General features: G+C 42.3%; 1 protein-coding gene across 3 annotated transcripts; it reads right to left on the bottom strand.

Moving 5' to 3' along the window:
- Nucleotides 1–1,399: 1,399 nt before the first annotated feature.
- On the bottom strand, nucleotides 1,400–19,294 carry LOC118368519 (zinc finger protein Rlf-like). 3 transcript variants are annotated; one of them, XM_035752675.2, is made up of 8 exons: nucleotides 18,121–19,294; nucleotides 8,110–8,264; nucleotides 7,763–7,844; nucleotides 7,395–7,530; nucleotides 7,056–7,258; nucleotides 6,659–6,795; nucleotides 6,326–6,467; nucleotides 1,400–6,177 (listed from the first exon to the last, which is right to left on the bottom strand). In XM_035752675.2, the coding sequence occupies exons 1-8, from the start codon at nucleotides 18,298–18,300 to the stop codon at nucleotides 1,573–1,575; spliced, it is 5,640 nt and encodes a 1,879-aa protein (XP_035608568.1). In that variant the 5' UTR covers nucleotides 18,301–19,294; the 3' UTR covers nucleotides 1,400–1,572. The 3 variants fall into 3 exon arrangements, with proteins under 3 accessions (XP_035608568.1, XP_035608569.1, XP_035608570.1); XM_035752676.2 differs by having other exon boundaries at nucleotides 18,368–19,294; XM_035752677.2 differs by lacking the exon at nucleotides 18,121–19,294 and adding an exon at nucleotides 10,958–11,004.
- Nucleotides 19,295–20,380: the final 1,086 nt, after the last annotated feature.

The raw sequence follows: 20,380 nt of genomic DNA, 5'->3' as shown, positions 1-20,380 counted from the left end.
TGAAGAAATGGTGTCTTGATACTCAGAGGGGACAAAAATGGCAAATAAGATGATTCTATCCCATGAAAGCTATTTTCAGACAAATTCATAGCATTAGAATGGGCAAATGAGCTACATTGTTCTTCTGAAAGTGTTTTATAAAAGTTAATTATGTAGTGAGAAGATACATACAGTGGCAAGAAACAGTATGTGAACTTTTTAGAAATACCTGGACTTCTGCATAAAATGGTCATAAAATTTGATCTGATCTTCAGCTAGGTCACAACAATAGACAAACAGTCTGCTTAAACTAATAACAAACAATTATACGTTTTCATGTCTTTATTGAGCACACCGTGTAAACATTCACAGTGCAGGGGGGAAGTATGTGAACCCTTGGATTTAATAACTGGTTTGAAATAACCTCAACCAAATGTTTTCTGTAGTTGCAGATCAGACCTACAAAACAATCAGGAGGAATTTTGGACCATCCCATTCTTGGGATGTCTGGTGTGAACTGCTCTCTTGAGATCATGCCACAGAATCTCAATCGGGTTGAGGTCAGGACTGTTCCTTCCAAACAACTCGACTGCAGTTTCATCTGTCCACATAATATTTTGCCAGTAGAGCTGTGGAACATCCAGGTGCACTTTTGCAAACTTCAGACGTGCAGCAATGTTTAAAAAAAAAACAAAAAAAAACAGCAATGGCTCTTTTCGTGGTGTCCTCCCATGAACAACATTCTTGTTTAGTGTTTTACATATCTTAGAGTCATCAACAGAGATGTTAGCATGTTCCAGAGATTTCTGTAAGTCTTTAGCTGACACTCTCGTATTCGTCTTTACCTCATTGAGCATTCTGCGCTGTGCTCTTGCAGTCATCTTTGCAGGACGGCCACTCCTAGGGAGAGTAGCAACAGTGCTGAACTTTTTCCATTTATAGAAAATTTGTCTTACCATGGTCTGATGAACATCAAGGCTTTTAGAGATACTTTGGTAACCCTTTCAAGCTTTATGCAAGTGAATAATTCTTTAATCTTAGGTATTCTGAGATCTCTTTTGTTCAAGGCATGGTTCACATCAGGAAATGCTTCTTGTGAATAGAAAACTCAAATTTTGAGAGTGTTTTCTATAGGGCAAGGCAGCTCTAACCAAAATCTACAATCTTGTCTCATTGATTGGACTCTAGGTGAGCTGACTCCTGGCTCCAATTAGCTTTTGGAGAAGTCATTAGCCTAGCGGTTCACATACTTTTTCCAACCTACGCTGTGAATGTTTAAATTAAGTATTCAATATAGACAAGAAAAATACAATAATGTGTGTTATTAGTTTAAGCGAGTTTAAATTCAGGTAATTCCAAAGGGTTCACATACTTTTCTTGCCACTGTGTATCTACATTGAAATGTAATACAAAGACTGAAGAGTTTAAAAAACATTTAATCAGGGGGCCATTTTGCACAGGTTGAAACATGTAGGTAAATTAAGGAACTTGAGCTGCTCAGTTTGGTAACTTAAAAGATACTGATAATATCAGAGTAGTAATAACATTAGAAAAAAAACACAGTCTTCATATTGGACACAAAAGTGCTCAGTTCTACAAACCTTTGAGAAGTAGCTTATCATTAGTTTTTATGGGGAAGAGGTCAAGCAAGGAAGTGAAAAAACTTGGTCTCTCAAGAACCACTACAGGCCTTTGGTGCTGCAGCTGTTTAATGGCTAGGTCACCACAACCTGTAAGAGCCTTTTCTAAGATGACGTGTAAGTTCTGGACTGATGTATATTCCCCTGTCCTGGGAAGAGGCTTAAGTGGGGAAGAATGAGCCAGCCTGCTACAGGTAGTAGTGAATCCCACCTGGCTGTTCTCCTTTACAAAACAGCTACGTCTGTAGGAATCCCGCCGCCGAGCTGACACCACAGGTGGATCAGGCCTGGGGTTGTTGCAGTGTGAAGCCCGGGGCCTCTCAGCATCCTTATCCTTGGAGTTCTCCTGTATGAACTTCAGGAAAGACGACTCGAATCCCATAGGTTTGTAAGTAGCTAGGTCAAATGTGCGAGGGGTGGGGCTTTGAGGCTGAGGGTCCTTTGAAATGGGAGGGTGCTCAGGGAGCTCGTTCTTACATTTAAGTGGCTGGCGGGCTTGAGGGGAGGGCAAGGGCACAGAAATGTTTGTTGGTTTGCCACCATCTTTGCCTGAACTGTCCAAGAAGCTCTCATCAACACAGAATCTGAGGGAGGATGGGGGAGAGAGATCAAGAGCCGGTGGGTTTGAGGATCTTCGCCTCGCCTCTTGGCTGTGGCTGTTCTGAGTAGCAGGGTCCTCCGTGTGCCCACAAGGTTCTCCATAAAGCAAGTCATCTGCACCGACCAAAACATTCCTCTCGGCAGTTGGCTCCTCTTTGAACCCCAGTGGGTCATAGTCATCAAGTGTTTCTGCTTTGATGGAGTACAGACTCATAGGCACAGATGGACCACCATGGTTCTCTGGCTCTGCTTGATACTCCATCTTCCGAACTCCGTTAGGTGCCCTCTTCATATCAGGCCACACAGACAATACAGTATTCCTTTGTATCAGCTCCTCCAGTTGCTCTGCTCTAAACACAAGCTTATCCTCATTCAATTTGAAAGCCCGATTGGTTAGTTTGTGGCAATTCAAATAGTGACGTCGCATACTACGTATAAATTTGACTACAGAATCACAACCCTGCACCATGCATGGGTACGCTTCACGTTGACAGCGATCTTGGCACATCTGCAAGGCCTCCTCATGGGAACGGAAGACCATATCTTCAAATTTGTGTTTTGATTTGGACTCGACAATACTTTGGTCAACATTCAAAATTTCACCATCATCTTCATCATGCTCTTCACTAGTTTCTTCAGCCTTAACATCTTCGGGAGACTTTGGGCAGTGTCTCAGAGATTGCCCGAGAGGTAGTTTGGTTGCATCTTTTTGTGGCGTAGAGGATGTGAAGATAAACTTTTTTTGGCAACCAGTGACTGAAGTGTCATTGTGAGTATTCTGGAGACGCAATACAAGTGAATCATAGTAATTGAGGTGGCTAGAGAGTACATGTTTTTTCAGACTACTGCTTTGGGTGAACACTTGTGTACAGCCCTCATACTTGCAGTACATGGTCGCCTGGTAAGGATAACTCTTTCTGTGATGCTTTAGGCTACGGTTCACCTGGTAAGGATGCTCACTCTCCAAGTGACGCACCAGGCTACTGTTCAGGAGGTAAGAGGCATTACAGTTGGCGTAGCTGCACCTAAACTTCTGTAAAACTGGGTCTTCTGAAAGCATGGAAGGACTTCCCATCACCTGTGAATGATGCTTCTTCTTGTGGCGATAAAGACTGTAGGTGTGACAGAAAAGCATCCCACAGTCCTTGTGCTTGCACATATAAATGCTGCCCCTTTCCCTTTGCATATCTCCATCCTCACTTTCCTCCTCAAAGTGATCCTGCACAGAAGATGGCGCGTGACTCCATTTGGTACTCTTGTCTCCAGACTTAGCAAATTGTACAACGTTTTGTCGCCTCCACATTATTTTATTTTTTAGGTACTTCTGCTGCCAGGAGGGGTGTTGCCAGGTGAGGGTCTGAGAATTTTGTATAAACGAGACTGTGGACTTTTTAGACCAGCTCATTTTCTCCACAACTGCCTCGCTAAGTCTATGAGTCTGAAGATCATGAACCCTCAAGTCGGTCTTCTCTCTATGGCATTTGAAGCAGAGGTGGCACTTAAATGTCAGTGACTTGAGGATCTTCATTCCTTTCACCTTCTCCTCTGAGAAATGATGCTTGTTCATGTAGTGGCGCCTTAGGGTAGTGCTAATCACACATCTAAAATTGCAGCCATTAAGCTCACATAAGTATGGTTTAGTAGAAGCTTGCAAAACACAAGGGCTGATCTGGTCTGACTCTAAGTGTTGCTCTGAGGGTAGACTGTGGGCAACAGATGGTTCAACGTTTGATGTCAATTTCCTCCTCTCACCAACAGCGGGTGGAGCTCTCTTTTGTAATAATACAATTGGTGACCTGGTGCCAACACCCTGATGGCAGGATATATTTAATGTGGTGGACACTGACATTGGGTGGGAGGGCTCAGTGTATCCATTTGTAGAGTTGGAGGGAGTCAGACTAAGCTGGCTGAGCCCAATCAAAATCTCTCTCAAATGGTCATTATCATTGGCAAGGCATGATGGAGATGTTGTGGTGTTCTTGGTAAGGGAAGGGCAAGCATTTCCCTGGCTTGATCCCTTCATTAGCAGACAAGCTGCATGTTCATGTTTGTTCTGGCCATCATTGTCCTGCTCTGTTTTGACCTTTAGACCTTTAGATTTCAAGCCCACTTCTTTGTCAAGATTGAGTTCCTTATTCTCTGCCTTGAAGTGCTCTGGATGAATACACCTCAGGTGCTTGTGAACATCTCTGGCTTTGGAGAAGGTCAATCCACACCTCTCAAAACCACAAGTGAACTTTTTTCCATCAAAGCACACAGCAACTGAGGTCATTGTGCCTTTGGGCTCCTTGCAGCTCGACACATGTGACGAGGACGCACTGCGTGTATAGGAAGTAGCATTGTTTCCCCCAATGACTACCTCCTCCAGTACAGTCTTTCTTTTACAATACTTTTTGGGTCTGGCTATGTCCTCAGTTATAGAATCAAGATGTTTTATTTTGGCCTTCCTCTGTGCCTCAAAGTCTTCCTCAGAGAAGGTAATGCCGTGTGTGGCTAAATGCCTGCTGAATTCCTTTTTAGAAAAGTAGAACTTTTTGCATTCAAGGATTGTGCAGCTGTATGCAGCATCACGAAAGTGCTGTGCTTCATGGTGGTATACCTGCCCCAAGTCAGAGAAAGAAAGACGACATCCTTTGAGCTCACACTGGTAGCTAACTTGATAGCCATGGCGATGCTTATGTGCAACAAGCTTATTGGAGGTGCTGAAACGAGCACCACAACCTGTGACCATACAAATGTAAGGCAGGTCACCGTAGTGCAAACGCTGATGTCGTCGGTGGTGATAGGCAGACATGAAGTGGCGCCGGCAGTAAGTGCACTTTTCCCTACGGTCTTTCATTTCAAAATAATGTTTCACGTTCTGGTCCCCAACGTGGTATTCGGATCTTAAATGCACACCCAAGTACTTGGAATGCTTAAAAGTCTTTGTACAGTGAGTGGCAGGGCATGTATATATGTCATGATTCTGCAATTCAAAATGAAAGTTAATGTAATCAAATGTGACGTTATCTTCAAGTCCAGGGTACCTGGGGGCAGATGAAGCTTGTTCTAGAATGTGCTCCAAAACATCAGGATCATGTGTGGACTGGTAGTACAGCATTAAGGATGGATCAAGAGCAATCTCAACAGTCTCCAAGTCGTCCTCCATTTCCTTATCCCAATCAATCCTCTTTTTGTCCTTTCTCTTTTGCCGAGTGCTTCTGGGTGGCATTCGAAGGTGTAGTTTAGTATGTGGGATAAAATCTTTTCTGCTCTTAAACTTCTTCAGGCAGACAGGGCAGGTGAAAACACCGTTGTTTTCATGCCTCTTAGAGTGAAGAAGGATTCGCGTTTCAGTAACACTTTTCTTACAAATCTTGCAGAGGAACTTGTATTTCTTCTGAAGTGAGCCCTGCTCAACATCTGTCTTCAGAGGTGGTTTACTGTCCCACTCATTTTCCTCATCTTTATTATGACCATCAATGCCAACAATTGTCCGATTTAAGTATTCTCTTGGCATATCAACAAACCCCCTCTCCACCTTTTCCTTTACATCCTTCCCAAGACTAATTTCCTGTCCCCCCTCATCCTCATCTTCCTCTGGCTCAGGGTCAAGCCCCAGCAGCCTGATGCACTGATGCTTGAGTGTTTTCCAGTCCCAGAATTCAGGGTCGAAAGACCAGTGGGCTTTAAGTGCCAGGAGTAGTTCACACCGCAGAGAGTTGGGGATGATAGAATTTTCCTGGTCATACTTCTGATCGGTCTGCAGAGAGAGCTCTTCAAGGGAGCTGAAGGCCACATGAGAGAGGCCTAAAAGAAACTCTGTCAGCTGGCAAGCACGCAACACCTCAAGGTCGTCTGGTAGGAGGCAGGCTACAGTCTTGCACACAGAAATCCTTGTCTCTGTGTCCTCTTGGTCTGGGAGCTGTAGTGCTTTAACACATAACTCCACAGACGAAGCCAGACCAAGCACCTCTGCCTGTAGAAGAAATGGGGGAAATCAGTGGCCTAGAAATGTAAATTTCTTTTCAAAACAAATATTTCACTAAAATAACAATTCAAAACCGCTTAACAATTTATTGCAATGACATTCAAAATGAGAGGGAGAAAAAGCGGTATTTTTCTACCTCTGTCCGAATGACGTGCACAAGGAAGAGCAGATGGTAAACGGTCTTAGCAATGGCGCCTAGCTGCAGGCAACGCTCCAGCAGTGATTCCAAAGATGGGTCAATCCTTCTCTGAAGCTTACTCCACAGCAGTGTGAGCTCCCTAGAAATGAAGCCGCATAGAGAAATAGACATTAGAAAGACCCCAAAGCTACACACCAGCCCAGAACTAAGATTGGGCTAAGATTATTCAGGGTCCCTCTGCAAATAAGATCATTTTTTGCACCTAACATGCATTCACTTCAATTTATCCATATGCTTCCCAAGATTTGACACCGACTACTAAAAACACACCAGGAGCAGTACAGGCGTTGCTGCTGCAGCTGTTGCGTTAGGAAGGTGGTACACAGGATGAAGGCCGTGTTTTCCTCCCCCTCAGTCTCCAAACTGCATGTAATATCCAGCACATCCTTACAGTCCAGTCTGGATATCTGTGGGATAAATAATAAAGGCCAAATCATGTATAGAACTACAGTTTTGTGGACCATATCACTTACATCTCAAGGACGAATGAGTTCATACTCTACTTGTGAAGATTGCCCAACACACACAAGTGTCAGATTCACTATGCCATTACATTTTCTTTCATAACAGCTTTCTCTGAACGCTATTTAAATAGCAGTATAAATAACATAACTGAGCTGAGCTAAAAGACAAATGATGCTGTTCTCACAACAACACACTGACAGACCTCCATGATGGCCTCCTCACCGGGCAGCAGGTGGCAGAGGAGAGAGACGTAGGTCTGCCGGAAGGTGGTTTGGTTGGAGACAAGGTGGCATTCGGCACACGACTTAGCCAGCACAACAGCCTTCGCCACCTCCCCCACTTTCTCCAGGTGTTTGACACGCATCTCCATGAAGCCCTCCCCCTCCAAGGCGATGTACGCCTCAACTGAAGGAGAATGACAGAGCAGCAGTAGCTGGATGACTAATACCAATACTTCAAAATCACAAGATTAGCCTTATTAGTCGCTGCTGCTTCTTTGTGCAGCATTACCATGTCAATGCAGTAAGGTGGTGATACTGACCTTCCTCTATGTTTGTGGGGCGACCGGTGAGAAGGGCGCCTAGGACAGGGTTACTCCACGCTCCCCCCTCTCCTGTGATCTGGAGCAAGGCTTGCAGGTCTGTGCTCCCATACTCCAACAAGGCATCATGGGCCACCTGCAAAACCCGTGAGAACACACAAAGAAAGGGGTCGGGCCACAAATGTCCCTTAAGGTAAGAGACGGTGTAATGTAATGTAATGGTAAAGTTGTTCATCTAGGACAGCCCTCACATCAAGAATTGGATTGGATATAAAATCACTTCCTCAGCTTCTCTCAATTCCCGGCTAATGTGCTCTCATGCTCTCTCAACACATTTACTTTTTAATCAAACAGACCCCATCCTTTACCTGAACAGAACGGTAAAATTGAACCCAGGCCTCATAAGGGATTTCATTTTCAGGCACAGACAGCAACAGTTCAAAACAGCTCCTGAAAGCAAAATAACAAAAGGACACAATGAGGGACAAGTGACAACTTGTGAAACTTCATGACACAATGTTATCTATTTCTAACATGCAGCACACAAAGAATGAAGACATGCCTTAAAAAAAAAAAAGAAGGCTATGTATTGCAGCACACAGCAGAAAGTGTGGTACTGCTCAGGTTTAATATATATATATATATATATATATATATATATACACATACAACCATAACAGTTTCAAACACATTATTACTCTTTGAGTTGACTCACAATGCCAGTCTCTTTAACACGAGGCCCACATTATCAGAGTCTGCGGTGAGGTGTGGCCTTGCAGCAGCGAAGCAGTTGATGGACAGGCAGTAGACCTCCAGAAGGGGAAGACCATACTCCACAGAATTCCTGCTCCCAGCATAGTGCATCAGTGCCTGCAAAGACAGCCATGGAGGAAAGAGGTAAACAAAACAACACTTCCAATGACAAGTTAGTTATAAATTATTATTTTTTTTTTTTAAATAAACATAACGACTTAGCCAACAGCTACAGCTAGCTTAACACTCAATTACTTTCCAATTAATGGTTCAGCAGCCATACTGAACCCAGTTTAGGGTTATTGTTTTTGTTACAATGGTCTCACAATCTTGCCAAAATAGAGGAAAAAGCATAGCAAACTGACACTACAATTTCTGTAGAAAAAGAAAAAAAAAGTCCTAATTTCCAAATTATGTCAGAAAGGAAGAGGCGAAGCAAGAGAATTAACCAAAATCGCAACAAAGCGATACGCAGACAACATTTTTTTGTATGGGACGTCTATGAGTGTCAAATTTGGTCAACAAAAAATGTAATTGCTATTTTGCTAAGTGAGGCTTATTTTGTAATGTTTAGGTTGTTAGAAATGTACCGTATTCATATACGGTATACAGTGAGATATACAGTATTCAGATCCCTTCACTTTTCAGATTTTGGTACGTTACAGCCTTATTCTAAAATAGCTTCAATTGTTTTTTTTACCCTTATCAATCTACACACAATACCCCATAATGACAAAGTGAAAACAAGTTTAGAATTTTTTGCAACTTTGTTAACAATAAAAAACAGAAATACCTTATTTCCATAAATATTCAGACCCTTTGCTATGAGACTCGAAATTGAGCTCAGGTGCATCCTGTTTCCATTGAGATGTTTCTAAAACTTAAGAGTCCACCTGTGGTAAATTCAATTGATTGGACATGATTTGGAAAGGCACACACCTGTCTATGTAAGGTCCCACAGTTGACAGTGTATATGTCAGAGCAAAAACCAACCAATAAGGTTGAAGTAATAGTCCGTAGAGCTCCGAGACAGGATTGTGTCGAGGCACAAATCTGGGGAAGTGTACCAAAACATTTCTGCAGCATTGAAGGTCCCCAAGAACACAGTGGCCTCCCTCATTCTTAAATAGAAGAAGTTTGGAACCACCAAGAGCCGTCTTCCCGGGCAAACTAAGCAATCGGGGGAGAAGGGCCTTGGTCAGGGAGGTGACCAAGAACACAATGTTCACTGACAGAGTGCCAGAGTTCCTCTGTGGAGATGTGAAATCCTTCCAGACAGACAAACATGGTAGAGTAGAGAGTGGCCAGACAGAAGCCACTCCTCAGTTAAAGGCCCATGACAGCCTGCTTGGAGTTTGCCAAAAGGCTCCTAAAAGGACTCTCAGACCATGGAGAAACAAAATTCTCTGGTCTGATGAAACCAAGATTGAACTCTTTGGCCTGAATGCCAAGCATCACGTCTGGAGGAAACCAGACACCGCTCATCACCTGGCCAATCAATCACAACAATGAAGCATGATGGTGGAAGCATTATGCTGTGGGGATGTTTTTCAGTGGCAGGGACTGGGAGACTAGTCAGGATTGAGGGAAAGATGAACGGAGCAAAGATCAAAGAGATCCTTGATAAAACCTGCTCAAGAGCACCTTCCAACAGGACAACGACCCTAAGAGCACAGCCAAGACAATGCAGGAGTGGCTCCGGGACAAGTCTCTGAATGTCCTTGAGTGGCCCAGTCAGAGCCCGGACTTGAACCCAATTTAACATCTCTGGAGAGACTGAAAAAAAAGCTCTGCAGCGATGCTGACAGAGCTTGAGAGGATCTGCAGAGAAGAATGGGAGAAACTCCCCAAATACAGGCGTGCCAATCTTGGGTCTTCTTGGGTATGACGCTATGAAACTGTAATCACTGCCAAAGGTGCATTACATTTACATTTAAGTAATTTAGCAGACGCTCTTATCCATAGCGACTTACAAATTGGTGCATTCACCTTATTACATCCAGTGGAACAGCAACTTTACAATAGTGCATCTAAATCTTTTAAGGGGGGTGAGAAGGATTACTTTATCCTATCCTAGGTATTCCTTAAAGAGGTGGGGTTTCAGGTGTCTCCGGAAGGTGGTGATTGACTCCGCTGTCCTGGCGTCGTGAGGGAGTTTGTTCCACCATTGGGGGGCCAGAGCAGCGAACAGTTTTGACTGGGCTGAGCGGGAACTGTACTTCCTCAGTGGTAGGGAGGCGAGCAGGCCAGAGGTGGATGAACGCAGTGCCCTTGTTTGGGTGTAGGGCCTGATCAGAGCCTGGAGGTACTGAGGTGCCGTTCCCCTCACAGCTCCGTAGGCAAGCACCATGGTCTTGTAGCGGATGCGAGCTTCAACTGGAAGCCAGTGCATCAAGAAAGTACTGAGTAAAGTATCTGAAAACGAATGTGATCAGTTTATTTTTTATAAAATTAGCTAAAAAAATAAAAACTATTTTTTACTTTGTCATTATGGGTTATTGTGTGTAGATTTATGAGTGAATAAAAAAAATCTGTTTTAGAATAAGGCTGGAATGTAACAAAATGTGGATAGTCAAGGGGTCTGAATACTTTCTGAAAGCACTGTACGTGGAATTTTGGAAACTTTCAGAAAAACAATTTTTATATCAGAGTTGTGTCTTGTTCACACGCGTATCTGCCCTGTCATTGGCTAGAATGTTCCCAGCTGATCTCCCCTCCTCCCACCTGTCTTCCACCTTTGCAGACATTTATTTCCATTGTTAGAGCAGTCAGTCGAATATCGTGTCAATATATATTTTTATATATTTCACCTTTATTTAACCAGGAAGGCCAGTTGAGAACACGTTCTCATTTACAACTGCGACCTGGCCAAAATAAAGCAAAGCGACACAAACACAGTTAAACATGGGATAAACAAACGTACAGTCAATAACGCAATCGAAAAATCTATATGCAGTGTGTATAAATGTAGATCTATATAATAGATAATCTATATACACAATGTGTGCAAATGTAAATCTATATAATAGATAATCTTTGATTATGTATACTTGCGTATGGCATTTGACACAAATGTACACATCAACTTTGCTTTATTATGTTAGTGTTAAAAAAGTGTGAGACAGGGTCAAATTAGCTTGTTACAGCAACTCGATTTTGAAATAAGACCTGCTGTAGCTAGCGAGTTGTAATAAATAACGTTTAGCTAATAAATGCACTAGCTTTGGCCAAGGTAGCTGCTTTTAGCAGCTAGTGTTGCTAGGAGGCCTAGTTGCAAAAAACAGAATTGTCCAACAGAAGGTGATACTGGCGACTGGTGACTTGCAGGCGCCGAGGCCCAGTGTGAATCACAATTTATGACATTGTTTGGATGGCTGAACATCTGTGGGCTATCACAGGGGTCAAACACACCTTATCTGTGTCTTTCTCCGGGAGGCACGTTCCCACAGAATCCTGTGAGCGCAAACACCGTTGGAGGAGTGAAATCCTGGCCTCCACAATCTTCAAACCTCAACCAAATTGAGATGGTTTGGGATGAGTCAGACCGCAGAGTGAACGAAAAGCAGCCAACAAGTGCTCAGCATATGTGGGAACTCCTTCAAGACTGTTGGAAAAGCATTCCAGGTGAAGCTGGTTGAGAGAATGCCGAGAGTGTGCAAAGCTGTCATCAAGGCAAAGGGTGGCTATTTGAAGAATCTCAAATATATTTTAATTTGTTTCACTTTTTGGTTACTACATGATTCCATGTGTTATTTCATAGTTTTGATGTCTTCACTATTATTCTACAAATAGTAAAAATAAAGAAACTCTTGAGTAGGTTTTCTAAAACTATTGACCGGTAGTGTATGTGCATATTATTGTGTGAGCAGATGATGGAGTGAGTGTTGGAGTATCAGAGTTGCACTCCAGCCATTACCACGAGCCCGTCCTCCCCAATTAAGGTACCACCAACCTCCTGTGATGCATAGTGTGTAGGGCCCTGTGTATGTATAGAGACATGGCGAAAATAAGAATAAAATACAGAGGCCAACTCAGTCTGTTTAGGCATTTCATTAGTTATTTAGCAGTCCTATGGCATGGGGATAGAAGCTGTTCAGGAGCCTGTTGGTGTCAGACCTGATACACTGGTAGCGCTTGCTGTGCGGAAGCAGAAAGAAGTCTATAGCTTGGGTTGTTAGAATCTAACAATTTTCCGGGCCTTCCTTTCACACCACATGATAGGTCCTGGATGGCAGGGAGCTCGGCACCAGTGATGTATTGGGCTGTGCGCACCACCCTCTGTAGCTCCATGCGATTGAGGGCGGCGCTATTGCCATACCGAGCAGTGATGCAACCAGTCAATATGCTCTCAATGGTGCAGCTGTAGAACTGAGGATTTGAGGGCTTATGCCAAACCTTTTCAACCTCCTGAGGGAGAAAAGGTGCTGTTGTGCCTTCTTTACGACTGTGGAGCATTTTAAGTTCTTAGTGATTTGGACACCGAGGAACTTGAAGCTCTCGACCCGCTCCACTGCAGCCCCATTGATGGGGAGTGATCACACCCCATCCACCTTCCCTGTAGTTTACAATCAGCTCCTTGGTCTTACTGATGTTGAGGGAGGGGTTGTTGTTCAGGCCCCACACTCAAGTCACTGACCTCATCCCCGCAGGCTGTCTCATCGTCGCCGGTGATCAAGCCTACCATCGGCGTGTCGTCAGTAAACTTGATGAAGGCGTTTGAGTCGTGCGTGGCCACAGAGTCGTGGGTAAACAGGGAGTCACAGGAGCGGACTAAGTACACACCCCTGTGGGGCCCCGTGTTGAGGTTGGAGGTCAGACAGTTGTTGCCTACCATCACCACCTGGGGTTGGCCGGTCAGGAAATCTAGGATCCAGTTGCAGAGGCAGGTGTTCAGTCCCAGGGTCATAAGCTTGGTAACGAGATTGGAGGGACAAGTGTTGAACGCTGAGCTGTCGTCAAAGAACAGCATTCTCACATAGGTATTCCTCTTATCCAGGTTGGTTATCAGTGTGGAGTGCAATTGAGATTGAATTATCTATTGCGCTATCTATATCAGTCTGTGAAGATGGAGTTCATGTGTGCCATAACCAGCCTCTCAAAGCACTATATGCTACAGGGCGGTAGTCATTGTGGCATGAAGTCAGAGTTCTTGGGAACAGGAATGCATGTGGTTAGCTTAAAACATGTGGGGATTACAGACTGGGACAAGGAGAGGTTGAAAATTACAGTGAATAAATCTGACAGCATAATTTGGTGGATTTTGTGGTTTCAAGCTAATGAGTTGAACATTCATCAAGAACATGGGCAACATTTTATTATTGACAATGAATGAGGTGGGAAGGTTGTTTCCTTGTCATATACAGTGGCAAGAAAAAGTATGAACCCTTTGGAATTACCTGGACTTCTGCATAAATTGGTCATAAACCTTGATCTGATCTTCATCTAGGTCACAACAATAGACAAATAGTCTGCTTAAATTAATATCACACAAAGAAATTACATGTTTTCATGTCTTTATTGAACACACTGTGTAAACATTCACAGTGCAGGGTGGAAAAAGTATGTGAACCCTTGTTTTAATAACTGGTTGACCCTACTTCGCAGCAATAACCTCAACCAAACGTTTTCTGTAGTTGCGGATCAGACCTACACAACAGTCAGGAGGAATTTAGGACCTTTCCTTTTTCCAAAACTTTTTCAGTTCAGCAATATTTTTGGGATGCCTGGTGTGAATCGCTCTCTTGTGATCATCGGGTTGAGGTCAGGACTAACTGGGCCACTCCAGAAGGCATGGTAGCCTAGTGGTTAGAGCGTTGGACTAGTAACCGGAAGGTTGCAAGTTCAAATCCCCGAGCTGACAAGATACAAATCTGTTGTTCTGCCCCTGAACAGGCAGTTAACCCACTGTTCCTAGGCAGTCATTGAAAATAAGAATTTGTTCTTAAGCAGCTCCAAAGCATGATGCTCCCTCCACCATACTTTACAGTTGGGAGGAGGTTGGTGTGTTGTGCCTTTTTTCTCCACACATAGTGTTGTGTGTTCCTTCCAAATATCTCAAATGTAGTTTAATTTGCCCAAGGAATATTTTGTCGGTAGCTCTGTGGAACATGCAGATGCTCTTTTGTGAACTTTGGACAGCAGTGGCTTCTTCCGTGGTGTCCTCCCATGAACACTATTCTTGTTTCGTGTTTTACGTATAGACTCGTCAACAGGGATGTTAGCATGTTCCAGAGATTTCTGTAAGTCTTTAGCTAACACTAGGATTCTTCTTAACCTAGGGAGAGTAGCAACAGTGCTGAACTTTCTCCATTTATAGACCATTTGTCTTACCGTGGACTGATGAATATTAAGGCTTTTAGAGATTATTTTGTAACCCTCCAGCTTTATGCAAGTCAACCATTTCTGAGATCTCTTTTGTTAGAGGCGTGGTTTATATCAGGCAATGCTCCTTGTGAATAGCAAACTCAAGTTTTGTGAGTGTTTTAGCTTTTGAAGAAGTCATGAGCCTAGGGGTTCAAATACTTTTCCAACCTACACTGTGAATGTTTAAATTATGTATTCAATATAGAAAAGAAAAATAAACTAATAACACACAAATTAATGTAAGCAGACTGGGTTTGTCTGTTGTGACAGATGAAGATCAGCTCTAATTGTATGACCAATTTATGCAGAAATCCAGATAATTCCAAAGGGTTCACATACTTTTCTTGCCACTGTTATTGCTACAGTTACTATGAAAATATCATTAAAAATTGCTTTCCAGATTGTATTTTGGCAATTACTTTTCACAATGTGAATATTGGGTCGCTACTGGGACAACCTGGTTCAGTTTGGGTCCCAAGGTAAAACCAGTTGAGAACAACTGGTCTACGGCACACTTGCATGCGGTGTCGGAATAGGATCGAATCCGACCTACTGCCTGCCCCTTTGACACAACCTCTATATTTCTCCACTGTCATCCCCGCTCTCTATCTGTTCAATAAAGTCTGAAAAGATCTTTAAAATATACTTTAAAATGTAAAAATAAATGATAAATGCACTAGCTAGGAAAGCTATTTATTTCCTGGCTACCAGTCCACATCGCTCTGGCCAACTGACGTTTCTTCTCCACAATGAGTCTGGATTTGCCTCCTCCAACGTTTTCTAGAATGCGAACACATTCTGATCATTCTGATTGGTCAGAAAAACTGATGGCTTGGGCCAGAGCCGGCCTACAAGATACCGTTATAAATTTTGATACTCTGATTGGTTAAAGACTAGTCAATTGCCGATTCATTTGTTTTGTACAACGCCTCTTATTTTGAAGTCACACAAACAACATCTAGGTAGTGTTGTCACAATACTAAATTGTTGACTTTGATACCGATATGAGGTTTAGTATCACAATATTCGATACCACAGCAAAAAAAGGCATATTAGCCAAAGTCACAGAATGGCACTTGATCCAGACAGATCTTTTATTATTATACAACCATACAATCAATTTGACTGATTATTTAACCACTAACTACATATCATAATGGTAATCCTTTATTTGAATGGTAAATCTCTCATCTACTGATAAATTGGGTAAATCAAAATGTTGCCTAGGCCTATTTACAATAGGTAAATGCAGTGTGTGCATGGATGCATGAGTTTGAGCTTGTTTAGGCTGATTTCATTGGGCTATAGATTTTTTTTAAAGTTTCCCTTCCATTTCGGGACTTATTTTATTGTACTGATTAACACCATTGCATAGAAGAAGCAATCTCCTCTTTTATAAAAGTGTGCTGTTTCTTTAAGACTAATGATATCATTCACACACATTCAGTACAGGATGGAGCAAATATGATCTTGACTGGGAGAGACGCGAGGTGGGGGAGACGAAGTCAATTAATAAAGCTTTTGGTGACAATCAGCTTTGAAATCACCAATATTTTGCGTAACGTTTTACATAAACAATGTAATAGGGTAGTGAATTGATTGTTAGCTGTAAACTAGCAAGGACATTTAAACCACAAAGCATGAAGCTAAAATTTTTGCTTTGTACAAAGTGTTCTAGTCTGTATAGGACATTGTTTTGTGAACAGTAATTAACAGTTTCAACATTTCTACATGTCGCGTTGCATTATTCAAGTGTGTTAACTTCTGTGCTGCATAAGTGATGATGCAGCCCAGACTCTCAGTGATTGTTGTGGTTTCTCAGAATAGGCTAGAGCTAGCAATGAGTAAGTGGAGCAGGCTCTTGTGCTATAAGGGGACATCGGCTTCGCTGAGAGAGACTTGATCCTCTCTCAACCAGTAGACGACGTGAGACATTTGAAAGAAGTACCAAAAGTAAAACATAAGAATTGAAAAAGTACGAAAAAGTAAGTTTCAGTATACCATGCAATACTATTGTAGGGTGGCATTTTCAGAGAATGTATGTAGCGATCGATAGAGCAACAAGATAAACTAGCTACTTGTTTGTATGTACTGGATTTAGCATCTAAAATATTTTTTGCAAGCCTTATTGTCATCCTGGAGCACTGACCGTCTCCCTCTCTGACTAGCCCTTGATCAGGACTCAGTTCCAATGCATTACACATAATAGGCTGACCACACCGCTCGCATTGCGAGTACAAGCGTTGTAAAATAATTGTAGAAATCTATGTTTTTCAATAATTGCGCCAACGAGCGCCTGCGTTGCCACGGGCTGAAATAGAAGTCATTCCTATTTCTGACGCAGATCGCGATGCAAGTCCTGCCTCTCCCATCTCCTCATTGGTTTATAGAAGCAGGTACCCAGGTGCCACCTCCTCATTGGTTATACCCACGTGGGTGATTGAAAGACAACCTGTTGCCATGGTAATACTATGAAAGTGTAGATGCCAATCACCATATAAGTTAAAGATGAAAAAGCCTGGAAGGAGGAGAGATGATTAGAAACGATTCGGTTGACCGTTTTCATGTGTGGATTAATTTTCGGAGTAGAGAACCTTGTGCATTTCAGGTAAACTAGCAACCTAATGTTTATATTCCAGGACAAATTAGCTAGCAACAGCAAGCTAGCTAAATAGGACAAATTAGCTGGCTAAATTGCCATACATGTTTAACCCTTTTCGATCTGTCCACAAATTAATGTAATTGGTTCAGAGTTTGTTTAGATATTGTAACCTGCGTGTCGTGATCGCTTTTGGTGTAGGGGGACAAAATACATTTATGCACGATGGCGCACGCGTAGTTCCGTGTAAAATCATTGTTCAGAGCGCGACGCTCTGCCTGAACATTTTAACACGCATCGCTTGCCGTATGGTTTTGGAAACATTAAGGACCTTATCTGTCACATTGGCGCGTATTTTTTTGTAAACAAAAGGTTACATAGACCTTAATCGGATTAGGGTTCCCAAATGGCCATATTTCAATGTAACAGCGCTTGTTTCCGAAAACAAATTTAAGATAGTGAATTAGCACAGGTATGCATGCATGTATGTAAACGGAAGACAGAAAAATACTGTAGGCTGCAATTGTGTCAAAACAGTGTACAGTAAGTGTGTCTTGCCTCTGAAATAGTTTTGTGATGAATGTAGAGGGATTTATGGTTATAGAACTGTAACGTTACTGCAATTGATAACCGTTTCATGTTTAGATGGAGCATTATTTGGTTGTTTTGGCTTCCAGAACATAAGGTCCTTGGACTAAGGTGTAACGTTGGGCTCCTTTAGTCCAACACTGGGCTACTGTACTTCAAGCTTGTAGAACAACCATGTCAACATTGCTAACGTGTTAACTAGCTGGCTAGAGTTAGAACCACTGACGATGGCATGTTGTCTTTTGCACATTGGAGGCATGTAATACAGCTGTGTTATACTTTGCGTTGCTTATAGTCGTGAATTAATGTAGATTGTTCGCTTATCCTGGTAAATGTTCTACCTAGTTAGCAACTAAAGGCCATATTGGCGCATACAGCCAACATCGTTCCTTTTCCTTTCAGTTTTGCGTGCACGCTAGTTACCTGGCAGAAGTTGTCGCAATATTCGGTGGAAGATATTTCCGAAATGTCTTGTTGCCAGAGCGTTACTTCCAGCGCTCTCAAGGTAGTCAGCATGCCTTCCATGTCGACGAAAGTGTCCTCGGCAGTATTAGACAGCCGATTACTCCAGTCGGGTGCTGGTTCAACATCACTATCCGCCATCCTCACTCCCCGCCACCGCGCGTATGCAGCCTGTCATGTGATCGGCGTTGTGTTCTTGGTCACCTACCTGACCAAGGCCCTTCTCTCCGATTGCTTAGTTTGGCTGGGCAGCCAGCTCTAGGAAGAGTCTTGATGGTTCCAAACTTCTTCCATTTAAGAATGAGGGAGACCACTGTGTTCTTGGGGACCTTCAATGCTGAATAAATGTTTTTGTACCCTTCCCCAGATCTGTGGCTCGACACAATCCTGTCTCAGAGCTCTACGGACATTTACTTCAACCTTATTGGTTGGTTTTTGCTCTGACATGCACTGTCAACTGTGGGATCTTATGTAGTGCCTTTCCAAATCATGTCCAATCAATTTAATTTACCACAGGTACACCCCAATCAAGTTGTGGAAAGATCTTCAAGGATGATCAATGGAAACAGGATACACCTCAGCTCAATTTTGAGTCTCATAGCGAAGGGTCTGAATATTTATTTACATAAGGTATTTCAGTTTATTTATTTTGAATGCATTTGTTTTGTCGTTATTGGGGTATTGTGTGTAGATTTGAGGGGGAGGGAAATGATTTAATCAATTTTAGAACATGGCTGTAACGTAACAAAATGTGGAAAAAGTCAAGGGGTCTGAATACTTTCCAAAGGCACTGTACATCTCCTTGCATTGTCAACTAAACAATTCAATAATCATTTTGTAATATAGTAAATAGCCTAAAGGCTAGCTTACAAACTAATGTAACATTCAACCTTAAAATGAGTAATAGTTCCATGTCCACATTGAGGTTACCGTTTATATAAATGTCTTCTTATGTAATGATATTAAGCGTGCATGTTCAAGATAGCATGCATAGGTCATCGCAGGTCTGTGGAGATTTTCAGTTGCTCTAAAAATCTGTACAGAATCTTGAACGAAAGCACTGACCGACAGCGAACGTCAATGGATGTTGAAATTCAGACATCTATTTTTTACAAGTTTGAACAGTACAGTCGGGGTTAGGGTGATTCTAAGGGCCTGTGACCCTAAAAATGGGCCCGAAAAATGACATTTAGGTTCACAATATTAAATTATTAACCTATCATCATTAATATCATATTTTATTTACAATGTATTAATAAAACTAACGGTTTCTTTTTCTTTTCTTGTTTTTGGCAACAAAAAAGTACACATCCAGAGAGCCTATGTATTGCCCAACCTTCCCTCCTCTATTTACATGAAATGGTTCGGTCCTGCCCCCAAACCAGGCACGAACTGTATGTCTCAGCTTCCTAAAGATAAATCTGGCTTCCAGAAACGGAAAGACAGGAGAAAGAAAAGAAAGGGCGACAGCATGTCATTCAATTTTTCACAGAGGAAGGTGGGTGTAGTCCGTGAATGGTGGAAATTAACCTGTTAGCTTAGTCCATATTGAAATAGGCTCTTTTTGCTCCCCCAACATTCTCGTTAGTTTCTTAATATATTGACAGAAAATTCGGTGTTTACATTTCGCTCCTTTAGGCGACATTTAATCAATGCAGGCAAACTTTTAGCAAGCTATTTGTTTTAATATGCTTTGTGTTGTAAGTCACGACAGACAAAGATATATAAATATATACAGTTAAGCATATTGTCAACCAGCACATTAATAAAGTAAGTAACAACTGGTTTCCTTTGTAACATCAATATGAGTAACATCAATATTGCTACATGTTCTCTTTTAAAAAAAACATTCAATATTTTTTTACAACAAAGGCAGACTCCACCTAACTTTGGCTTGTAGTCCATGTCTGCAATAAATTGGAATGTGAACTGAATGTTAGTTTACTGTCTCTGACTGTCCATTATTTAAACTTTTTTTTTTTTACCTTCACACAATTCTTTCAGGTGTATATGTCTTCGGTTGGCCCTACCAGACCTTGTGTGGGCAGTGTTGATTACATCAGGAGGTGCTTGACCTGAGATGTTTGGATATTCTTGTTGAGGTGCAGCATTCAACTCTAGATTGTGTTCAGTACCCTGCTGGACTTCAGCTGGTGCTCTGTTTACTGGCTCTGTGCCAGGCTCCTCAACAGTGGGGAAATCCTTTATTTCTCTGCTCTTC

The sequence above is a fragment of the Oncorhynchus keta genome, chromosome 35 (genome assembly GCF_023373465.1).
Source record: "Oncorhynchus keta strain PuntledgeMale-10-30-2019 chromosome 35, Oket_V2, whole genome shotgun sequence".
Classification (NCBI taxonomy): domain Eukaryota; kingdom Metazoa; phylum Chordata; class Actinopteri; order Salmoniformes; family Salmonidae; genus Oncorhynchus; species Oncorhynchus keta.
Note: the sequence above shows the minus strand (reverse complement) of the source record. Positions and strands in the feature narration are given on the sequence as shown.